The following is a 12311-nucleotide window of genomic DNA, read 5'->3' as shown; positions in this document are numbered from 1 at the left end:
ACAAGAGATCAGAACGACTTCCTGTCGACCACCGCTGGGACAGGACAATCGCAACAGACAAACAAAACAGATATGCAATCCTAACTGCACTAGGGAACCTGCCTAGTGCAGTCCCAGGAATTACTCTAAGCTAATCTCAAAACAATGAGCAAGGCTGACACTTCAGGAGAGTTTCACAGGACTAACCCTTATGACCAGCCCAGGTCTGTGATATCACATGGTATATATAGAGCAAGCCTACAAAGGATGTGGCTAGGCAATCTGCATGACAAACGTATGCAAATTCCTCAGCAGCAAGCTGCAAAACTGACAAAAGGTCTCTCTTCCAGAGACCTGCAGAATGCAGACCTGAACAGTGGTCAAAAAGCTGCCTGCCTACGCAGGCAGCCGAGCGGATCCTCACAGTACCCCCCCCCCCCCCCCTCCTCTAGGGTCGGATTCCAGACGAGCCTCTAACCTGATATTTGCAAAAGACTCTAACTGAAGACTCATGAAGGTCAGGACAGCCCGACAAGGCCCAATTCCAGAGTCAGTCCAGCCAAAACCGACTTCATCTGAAGCAAACGCCACAGAAACATGCCCATCAGTACTACCAGTCTCAGTATAACACCCATCAGGACTGTGAACGCCAGAGAAGAAGCCATCGACACCCTCCAGACAATACCCACCACCTTCCAGGGAGCGTCCGAAAATACCAAACCTACCACAATACCTGTTCGAAGTGTCCCTTACAACACAAAAGCCACTGTTGATCTTATCCAGGGTACCAAGCAAAATTTCTCCCGGAATCTCCCAGAACCTTTTGAAGCTCCACAGAGATCTCAAGAGGGCAGAACAATCACCAGGCTCACATGGAGAACTATCAAGCCCTCCTATGGAACCAATGACTATTCTTGATTCAGAATTACGAGGACACCCATCAAGATCAGGACTTTCAGGGACCACTTCTGGGCATGCAAGCAGGCAGGCCATATCAGAGCATGTCTCCACCGAGGAAGCATCTGAGCATGCTGGTAACCGAGGCACACTTGGGCTTTCTGGGTCACGGAGCACGTTGGGGTACACCAGTACAGGAGAAACCTCAGAACATGTCGGGGAACTGCCAACCTCAGAGTCCGACACGACAAGACCAAAACCAGTACCGGGCAGAAAATCATCATGAGTGGAGGTCACAGGTACTGGTCTTTCAAAAGAAGACTCGGACTTAAATTCAGAATTTTCTGTGACTGTAATATCATCATTGACTACATATGAGTGAAGCTCCACCAGAGCTGCAAAGGTAGTCAGCACAACAGCAATGCCTACTGAAGTGGGCAACACCTCAGAAGGACTTGGGGGGCAGGAGACATCTCCTACAAGTTCTGCACCCTTTGGGAGGAACTCGGAGGTCTCCAGGACATCAGACAAGACCTCAGGAACATCATTTTCCAAGTTTTCTAAGAAGGATTCTGAACTATCCATGTTACATGGCAAAACTGGAACTTTATTAGACATATTAATTTTACTTTTGATGCTGCATAATGTAGGAATTTTCCCTATAGCAGGATCACAGATGGAAGATCTTAAAGATCTGTCTCTAAATGACAAGGGGTCCCACACATCCTTGAGAAAACTGGCACATTCATGCTGATCACAATCTGCAGGAACATCCGAGAAACAGGCATCAGATCGCACAGATTCAAACTGCACGCAGTCAGGAGAGAATCCTCCAGGATTCGCACAGGAATCAACCACAGTGGCACACCCACTCATTTCAGATCGCACAATGTCAAGACTCACATGCTTTACCCCAGAAAGGCAGGAACAATCATCCGACAACGATGTCTCTTTATTGGAATCAATTGATTGATGTGTGTGCAACTCATCCAAAATCGCCTGCCATACATAAATCACCAGATCCACATCACCCTCGTCACATTCATTGGAATCAATCAAAAGGTACATAGAATCGAGACAATCATTCAATACATCTTCGCTTTTTGCGATGTAAAAATCGCAAAAGGCTTTCCAATCAAAATCATATTCCTCCATCAAGGCCCCAATGTCCCATGAGGCAAATTGAGGTTTAAACAAGCCAGTATCCAGATAATCTCCATATGGGTGGAGTTCAGGAACAAGAACAGATTTTTTTAACTGCTTTAATATAGTGTGCGATCCTACCTATAATAGGATCCACATAAGCTTTGGATTGGGGCAAAAAACCCGGAGACTGAGCAACATCATTGTAAACATCATTATCATACTAAATGGTTTTGCACATTTCAGACTTGACAGAAATAACCTCTTTATTTGTGGTTGCTATGGGCAACGAATCTTTTGGCTGACAAGCCAAATCAGCAGATTGGCCTGCAAGCACCAATTCATTAACATATGGTAATGACACAGAAATGTTGCATAACCTAATCTGATCAGCATCATGCACTGCAGGAAAAAAACTCATAGAAATAACTTGGCATGCAAGTTCCAAGCTTACGAGAAAACACGTGAGCCAGAAATCTGCGAGGGTTACGTCTCAGATTCTCGTGTCTGGCATACTCATCAGCCCACACGAACAGATCCCCTTGGAAAAGATTGTAAGCAATCTGACCACTCCAAGTGGAAATATTGGTGGCCTGAAATTCAGGATTTGCCAAGAATCTGGAACATTAAATATGAACTCATCTCTGGTTTCAGAGTCCAGTATCTTAAACCTCTTAAAGACACAGGACGCATATTCGACCAAATCGTACAAATCGGAAATTCCCTCTACACTGGGAATTTCAGTTTGGCTGGTCATACTGTAACGATTGTGGAATTCTCTCCGTGATTAGCGCACAAGGCGTGCGCTGACACGGCGGAAATCCTCCACAAGCGTATAATTTGCGGGAACCCAGCAAAAGGTGCAATGCACCTGTAGAGGAAATTCCTGTCGGCAGGTGGAGCTGTGGAGTGCAGAGGAACTCTCCTCTGCCCTGCCACAGACGCAAGACAGGAATTGTACGAAGGGAAGAAACGCAGGGCAAGATAGCCCTGAAAGAGAGAGAGCAAAGCGACAGAGGGTATGTTTGTGCACCAATCTAGTCGCCAACCCACGACAGTGCACACACAACAGCAGATACGAAGCAGGAACGCAATCGCGAGAGAGACGATTGCCAGAGGTGACACAAGGCTACAGCAAGGCAGAGCACTAGAGTAGCAAAGGCACAGCAAATAATACAATGAGGAGATAAGGAAAATAACAAACGCTAACTAAACGCGAACACCGCACTCATTCGCAACAGTGCACGCGTTTATGCGCGGTCTCCGCGTGTTAAGCACAACAAAGAAAAGCACGCCTAACTAACCACCGACAGACAAACATGAAACAGAGGACTCGAGCGCTTGCTTAACGGTTACCTCACCGAGCCTCCAGCAAGCGTTCGTAGCAGACAAGACAGATACACGAAAACAGGAATAAGTGAGAGATAGGATCCACAGCACTAGCGCAAGAGGCTAGTGCGATCCAGGAAGACCGAACAGAAGGATCCACAGCACTAGCGCAAGGCGAATGCGATCCAGGCAAGACAGATCAGATGAGATAGCTGGTAGCAACCGCTGCTCCAGCTATACTCCAAGAACAAGAGATCAGAACGACTTCCTGTCGACCACCGCTGGGACAGGACAATCGCAACAGACAAACAAAACAGATATGCAATCCTAACTGCACTAGGGAACCTGCCTAGTGCAGTCCCAGGAATTACTCTAAGCTAATCTCAAAACAATGAGCAAGGCTGACACTTCAGGAGAGTTTCACAGGACTAACCCTTATGACCAGCCCAGGTCTGTGATATCACATGGTATATATAGAGCAAGCCTACAAAGGCATGCAAATCTGCATGACAAACGTATGCAAATTCCTCAGCAGCAAGCTGCAAAACTGACAAAAGGTCTCTCTTCCAGAGACCTGCAGAATGCAGACCTGAACAGTGGTCAAAAAGCTGCCTGCCTGCGCAGGCAGCCGAGCAGATCCTCACACCACATCACTGAGTGCATTAAGTACTAAGCCACACTTTAACGTGACCCACACATATGCCAGTTAATCCAGAGGAAGGCAAAAAAAAACCTTACAAGGCTTGGACCAATTACTCTTAAAAGGGGAAAAAAAATTGGTGCAGCAACAAGCATGCCCGATCAACGATTCGACTGATTTCAGGCTGAAATCAGTCGAATGTATCGATCGAACATGTTGGGAAATCTCAGACTGGAATGTCAATCTTGTGTGTGTGGTGTTAACGGCGTATGATGTTTGGATGAGCGATGAAAGAGGCTGAAACCATGGACACTGTCCCCTCAAATGTTAGTGTACCGCCCTCCCCCTTGTAGTTTTGCCGTGGTATATTTGATTGTGCATGGTAATCATGCCATGCGCAATCCTCTATTACCGGTTTTCGTGTGGGGACATAGCAGCAGACACGCAAACAGTGGCTGGGAAGGGAGGGACACACAGCAGCGGGTGCACAAACAGTAGCGGGGGTAATCAGATATTCACATTGCCAGGATCCAGTCGCCGCATGTACTACTAACTTCTTCCTGTTCTCATAGTATCAGCGCTGTTCGTGCGCCCACTGCTGTGTTCCCCCTCCCCTCCACCTGGCTATCTATATTGGGGGCACCTATGCCTGGCTACCTATACTGGGGGCACCTATTCCTGGCTACTTTTCCTGGGGCACTTATAGCTGGCTACCATACGGGGCACCTATTCTTGGCTACTCTATACTAGGGGCACATATGCCTGGCTACCTATACTGGGGGCACCTATAACTGGCTACCTATACTGAGAACATCTATTCCTTGCTACCTATACTGTGGGCATCTATTACTGATTACCTATACTGGGGGCACCTATTCCTGGCCACCTATACGGGGGGCACCTATACCTGGCTACCATACAGGGGAGGTGAGGGAGTGGAGCGCTCTAAACACAGCACCGGAGATTTGGACTCAGACGGCGCCACCATATGCCGTAATAGGAATGTGAGGTGAGTAATTTGGGTGCCGGCAAAAGGCAGAGCACAACTTACTATAAAACATTTGACGGCGCCCAACTTATTATAAAACACTTTAATTCGGCCGCCAGCAATAGCTGAAAGCCGAACTACATCTTTCCCCACTATCCACAGCGAGCTGAAGGGGAAATAGAATTTAACGCTGCCAGGACTTTTGCACAAGCAGGGTGAGACATTTTTCAGCTTCCTTGTGCCCAAAAATCCTGGCAGCTTAATCATATGCATGCTGAGGGAGTGGGGACATCTGGCTACCATACTGGGGTGGGGGGCACATTATTAAATGGGGGGGTTGGGTCCAAATAATTTTGTAATAACGTATACAGTGACTCTGCTGTATTTTTTGAGATGGTTCTTATACCGTGAATATTTCATACCATTGCATCCCTACCAACCAACGCCCCATACCCCTCCCCCCCACCCCACCCCGTGCGCCCGCGCATTAAAATCTCACCTGTTCCAGCTGCTTAGATTTTCACAGTTAAGTGATCATATTGGGTAAAAATCTAGCACGTGTACAGGTGTCCTGTGACATTGATGGCCTCTCCTTCACCATTCAGGATAAATTTCGGCCATTGCGTTATAATAACCATAGTGCATGCCTCCTGCTTGCACTCTCCTCTCAGCAAACAGATGAGCAGAATGTCTCTAACTATTCTGAAAATCATAGCAAACAATTGTTTCAGGCAATAGTCATATTGTATGTAGGTGTGGCTTAACTTGTTCTGCCCGATACTTACTCAAAGCTACCTCTATTGTTTTCTGGACCCCCAAGTAGAAAGTATTTTATCCACTGAGTTCCTTAACTCCAAAGTCAGATATCCTGCTGAATGTCTTCTTGGCCATTGCTGTTGACAATCTGGCTGATGCGGAGAGCCTGACGTCTGCTCAGAAGGAGGAGGAGGAAGAGAAGGAGCGAAAGAAGCTGGCCAGGTAGGTCACCTCTTCACCTACATAGGTGTTTTTTTTATCACAAGACAAAGAGCCCCAGGGATTCAAAGCTCTGCATCTGCTCACTGTGGGGGCAGAAAACTGGTTGTCAGACATCAGCTCTGTAGCGTTATGTTTGAGAGACAAGTGGTGGTGATATCTGAGCCTTTATCTCAGATTATTCTGGGGAGATGGGATGGGGGGGGGGGGGTAGGTATCCACATAAATTGTCATCTACATCTACAAGTCACTGAGGACAATAATGTTATAAAGGAATTGGATAATACACAGCTTTCAGTACTCTTGTGAAGGATAAAGAAAGCCTGATTTATTTTCTTCCACCCAGAACGGCGAGTCCGGAGAAGAAACAAGAGAATGAGACTATTGGAAAGTCTCCAGTGCCTGCCCTTGATGAGAACAAAGAGAAAATTGAGCTGAAAGCCATTACCGCTGATGGAGAGTCCCCTCCTGCTACCAAGGTGTGAATGACATCACAGGAACACAAAGCTTCCAGCCAATAAAGTGCCTCTGAAGAATGAACTACTTTTGTTTGTATCACTTAGACCTTTTCCTACTGTTGTCTAGATCCTTGATTCTCAAAGTGTGCTACACTTCTGATGGGTCCACGGGGGATTAAAGTTAATTAAGTATATCAAATTTAGAGTTTGAAAAAATTATAAAGCCCAAGTAAACAACACCAAATTAATATTTTAGATAATTAAAAGCATTAGTAAAAGCTTAGAAACAATTACTATGTTCTGCTTGTATACATATCTGTGTGAAGAGGTACTTGAGATAATTTTTGCCATACCAGGGGGTACTTTGTGAGCAAAGGCTTTCAAAAGGGCTACATACCAATGAAATTTTGGGAAACACTGGTCTAGAAATTTTGGGGCTATTGCTAAACACACTGACCTTTGCTTTTATTCATCTCTCCCACAGATTCATGTGGAGGATTATTCTTCAAATGAGAATGACGAGAAGCCTCCATATCCCAGCAGCAATGAAAACCCAGGTAACCACTACAAAGGATTCTGGGAAGGCTGTCAATATACTGGTTAAAACATCTAATTAGTGCAGTGGAGCAGCAATGTTAATTACGGTTCATACAAGGGGAGGCTGTATAGTAGAAGAACATCTCACCCATGTAGATCTGGGCTGTGTTCCGCATAACTTTCTAGGCAAATCTTCCATTTTGTTTACCATTTTTTCTGCCTTGGAACAATGCTTTAGTCAATCTAGTTGCTCCCCGAAATTGCAATTTCATTTTATATATTGTTTTGTGGACTAAACTATTACTTTAAATATGCAGTAAGGGTTTTTTTTGTTGTGCAAAGTATAACAATTTGTTGAAAGATGAATAGAAAACCGTTCTGAAAATGGCTTCCAATAGATGTTTGAGCCATCAAATCAAGCCAGACTTGAAATCATGACATGTATCCACTCATTACTTGATCTATACAATTGCTTTTTAAAGACAATTAAATCAGAATTGAACAAATCTATATTCTAATAGCAATCAAAATAAATGAATGTGAACAGTGTAAAGAGGCAAACTGCTCAACAGAACAAATGTGCTTCTCACTGCAATACAGCTTATTTCCTCTCCGATTCAACCAGTGGGTTGGTCCATCAGGTGTGACCATGAACAATAAAACAACTTTATCCAGCATCACTGCATTGAAGTAGCCATTTACCATTACAGTAGAATTTTGTTCTAGTAAACGGAGACAGTAAACCTCTGGCTATAGTAAACTCAGTCCACAGGTCCTGGCCATGCCCCTGTGTGCATATACAATTTTTGACCAATTCTGACATAGTAAACTACTTAGCCAGGTCCCTTGACATCAACTATAATGGGATTCGACTGTACACCTTCTGTGACAGGTTAAATGTTAGATTAGATCAAAAACATTTAACCTAATGATAAGCTATTAAAAGCTTGGGCACATCAATGTATGTATGGTTAAAATGTCAATTTAACATTCATCTGCTATGGGTTGCTGTGGGAAGCGGGTGTTAATCAATGTTCCTATAGCTTTGTCCTGCACTAAGCAGTAGAGAACTAATGGCTGAAATCGTATCAATACCGAGTAATGGAAGGTGGTAAAACAATCAGTACATGGCAACTTGTTATCAGAGAAATATTGATCATACCAAATGGCATACATTTCACAGTGTATGGCAAACATTACAGTAGAAACAACATGTCTACATGAGGACATGTAATTTTAGTTTACAGGAAGTAGGTGGTGAGTAATTTTAAGACTTCAGGGTGCTAATAGCATACTAGCCAGCTAACATGTTTGAGAATTTGACTTGTTAAATTTTAGGTTCAATATGTTTACAATTTCAGATTGGCCAGTATGTCCCCCCATACTCCCTTCACCAGATTGTTACACTTATTCAATTACATTTTTCACTTAAGTTTTCTCCTAGGAGATCATTTTTCATCTTCAGTTTAAAATCACCTTTTAGCACTCGGCAATTGAAAAAGTACAGAAAAGTGCTCTGAGTATTTTCTTGTTTGCTGGTGGCTTAAAATGCATTTTATTGATAAGGTATGAAAATATCATCTAGGAGAAACTATTAAGAAAAAAGTTAATTGAATGGGGCATTTGTCTTTTTTAAAAGTCCAGTTTGGTGCAAGGAACTTCAGGGTTAGCTTACATGCATATAGCTAGGCACAAAATAGATAAAAAGAAAACCACAAGGCTTTTATTTTACTTACATATCATAGCACAAACACAGTTACAGATTCTAATCTAAGGACATTTTTAAAAGTGATTATTTAGAGATCTGTTCCCATATTCTATTTATGTCATTTCCACTCTTGCCAGAGGCGTGGATAACCCTGGTTCAAAATCCCTGATCTATACAATATTTTGAAAGGAGTGAATTGAAGTAATGTACTCTTGAGAAGCAGTTCATGTGACCCGTTGAATGCTGTTTCTGCAGTGTAGGTGCCAGCAGGCTCAGTTCCAAAGAACAGTCCCTCAGTGTTAGGCACGGCCTCATTACTGCAGACTAGGTTTATTTTGACACTCTGCAGAGTAACGCAAGTATTCTGCAAATTGCCTTTGTACTGTAAGCAGTTCACCTCTACACAGTATTGACAGCGAGGGGTTTAGGGGGATTCAGGACAGTTCAGAGAGCAACGTTGTAAATATTGTGTCAGCAATGTGTAGTGGGCTTTTTTTGTGTTTGTTTTTTTTAATTATATCCATTTTGTTCATCAGAAGACTATATCAATAAAATGATGCTCTCGTCTGCTAAGAAAAAGAATGGTTGGTGCAACTTCACACACGCGCGCGCACACACACACACACACACACACACACGATTCTTATTTGCAATAATGCATTGATTTCTCATTTATTTTAAAAATTCATTTTTTATTCCTTATGACTGAACATAATGCATAAGTAATACACACTGTGTATTCCCTTTAAATTTCTTCTTGTTTAAATTTAATAAGTGCCTTGTAGAATTTGCTTTATCTTTCACTTTGCATTGCATTGTGTTCCTCAGGGGGGGAGGAGGAAGAGGAGGAGCCTGAGATGCCTGTTGGTCCTCGACCCCGCCCTCTTTCTGAATTGCACATTAAGGAGAAGGCTGTCCCCATGCCTGAAGCCACCGCTTTCTTCATCTTCCGTCCGGATAACAAGTAATGTTGAACCCTCCTATATTTTTTTCACATTTGTGAACATTTAGAGAATATATGTTTCTCATTCCTGTATATACACATTGTCAGCCATCTTTGCTCCTGGCATACAAGGGCTGTTTCCTGTATAAAATTGCTGCTCAGTGATGTCAGTTTTCTCAGACTGATAGGAAAATGTTACAATTTGTGTGGCGTTTCTTGATATTGGTTGTACAACACCTGTTATTTTGCAAGGCTGTTGCATGAAATATCTGATACTAAGTTCCTAGGGGGAGTATCTACACATCTGTTTGTAAGATTAAAGTCATATTATTGGTTTGCATTTAATTTGCATGTTTAAGATTTTTATAGCCCTTTACAGTATATATCAAATCATTAATGTTACTGAATTACTCGCAAAGATGCTATCAGTCAAATGTACTATAATCATAGTGTAATATTCCTATGATACTCTAGGGAAAATTTGGGAGCAGTCAATTGAGGGTCTGAGTTTGAAACCATTGGCGTAGAGGAAGCGTGTAAAAATGCGCAAATGAGGTTAAAACTCCACACACCATGGTACAAGTTTCTTAGTTATGTCAGATTGTCCGCAGTCCACTTTAAACATCTCACATGTCACCACGATTCGTTTAATTCCTTAAACCCTGTTATTTCTGAAGTTATCCCTCCCCTGGAGAATGCCTTATTATTTCTGTCTCCCCATAACCTTTTTAATTAAATCTAGGCCCTTCTGTACTGTACAACTCAGAAGCTGCTAACCGCTGACAAACCTACATGTCCTACTTAGAGCAATGTAAGAGATGGCAATGTGTTCAGATCTAACCAGAGATATTCATCATCTGTGTGAATCAGAATAACCACAACTTAGGGGAATTCATTCATCCCGACACCTCGGGGAGGTCAGTCACGTTAATTCAAAAGGTGGCATGTGGATGGCAACAAATCATATGTGGTACTTTAAAGACACCTACATTTCACATAGGAAGTCTTCACATATGCCATATATACTCAGATTTTAAAATCTTAGTATAAACTAAGCTTTTTTGCTTCTAAAAGCCCAGAGGGCAAAACCTTGGTTTATACTTGGGTCATAAAACCTGTATCTATTGGTCCCCCCTTTCTTTCCCATAGCATCGTCCCTGGTGGTGTAGTGGCCATCCACCCTCCCTACCCACATTGCCTTGCAGAGTAATGGCAGTGGAGGTCTCATACACTGCACCGCGAGTCTAGTTTTTGTAGCTCACACACTTCTTCATGGTGACTGAGCTCCGGTACCATTACTCTGCAGGGGGGTGTGCAGAGGAAGGCCTCTTGCACACTGCACGCGATTCCCATTTAGATTCCGCTTTTTAATCAGTTTTTACATCCGATTCAGATTCCGATTTACAGTGTGCAGGGAGCAAACTGCAAATCAGAATCTGAATCGGATGTAAAAACTGATTAAAAAGCGGAATCTGAATCGGAATCGCTTGCAGTGTGCAAGAGGCCTAAGGGTGGAGGGGCAGCCACTAGACCACCAAGAAAAACGCTATGGAAGAGGGAGGAGGTGCCGCTAGACACCAGGTATGCTGTATTGGGGAAAGGAGGGGGGCACTACACACCAGGGAATGCTATAAGGGGAGGGTGGGGGAACCACAAAACTTCCAGAAAAGTTATATGGGGATGAGGATGTTAAAAGTAGCAGCCTGGAAGAAAAACGAAGTACCTCGCTTTATACTCATATTGGTTTCTATTCAAGTAGGTACATTGCAGACATTCTGAAAAGTTTAAAAACATTTTTTTGTATTATTTTTGTATTCATTTTCTTGAAAAAAAATGTGGCTGTATGGATTCACTGACCTAGGCAATTGGATGCATTATAGGATTGTTACAAGGTCAATGATTAAGCTTTTGCTATTTCCGCTTCTATTTTCATGTTTTACTCCAGTCAGTTTCTAAAGCTAAAATGTGTATTAGGGAATTGGCCTGCTACCAGCTTAGAAGCTGAAAAGTGTTGTTTTTTTTGTTCTGGCATAAGCAGTTTACAACATGGTGGGCCGAATGTATTAACCGGAAAGGTCACATTTACAACCTGCCTTGCTTGGTAATTGCTCTCCATGCAGGAAGTCATTGTGTAAGTGGTATCCACGTGAACTGCGGTAATTTGCAGAGAACCATGTGTCACCATGGCTCCCCGCACTTCGGAAGGGTTGGATAGAAATTGAATAGAATTTTGTTTTCCTACTAGTGCATGTGTATCATGACTATTACCTACAAATGAGTAGTAAACTTGTGGCATGACCTCTTGCGGCCATGTGTGAGCACATGTGCGAGTTTACAGAAACTTTGCACATGGGATTTTTTTCCACAGAACAATGGGTTGGCTTTTGAGCATCAGACCCTATATGTCATTAATTGCTCCAGTTTTATTGAGGCTGCCCACATTGCAAATAAGCATAGATGAACACTAAGGGCATCTCTTGGTCTTCATATACTTTTGGTATAAATCCAGTCAATTTATTGTATATTTATTTGTCGATAATATACAGGCATTCCCCTACTTACAAACAGGTTCCGTTCTGGGAGATTTTTCTGTACGTTGAATTTGTTTGTAAGTTCAGTCATATGCTATACATAGTGGATAAATAATTTACCTTTTGACAACTCTGGATTTGGACATATAGTATATTAGGATAAACAATGTTTTATGTTATCAA

At 42.8% G+C, this 12311-nt stretch overlaps 1 protein-coding gene across 22 annotated transcripts in view; it reads left to right on the top strand.

Moving 5' to 3' along the window:
* CACNA1C (calcium voltage-gated channel subunit alpha1 C) overlaps positions 1-12311 on the top strand; it is a 710887-nt gene that overhangs the window by 530724 nt on the left and 167852 nt on the right. For all 22 annotated transcript variants that reach the window (XM_068277205.1, XM_068277193.1, XM_068277198.1 and 19 more), the window contains 4 exons: positions 5840-5954; positions 6298-6430; positions 6894-6966; positions 9483-9618. In XM_068277205.1, coding sequence (XP_068133306.1) covers positions 5840-5954; positions 6298-6430; positions 6894-6966; positions 9483-9618 — 457 coding nt within the window. The remainder of the gene's footprint in view (positions 1-5839; positions 5955-6297; positions 6431-6893; positions 6967-9482; positions 9619-12311) is intronic.

The sequence above is a fragment of the Hyperolius riggenbachi genome, chromosome 3 (genome assembly GCF_040937935.1).
Source record: "Hyperolius riggenbachi isolate aHypRig1 chromosome 3, aHypRig1.pri, whole genome shotgun sequence".
Lineage (NCBI taxonomy): Eukaryota > Metazoa > Chordata > Amphibia > Anura > Hyperoliidae > Hyperolius > Hyperolius riggenbachi.
The sequence above is the reverse complement of the archived record's forward strand: the minus strand, read 5'-3'. Positions and strand labels throughout refer to the sequence as shown.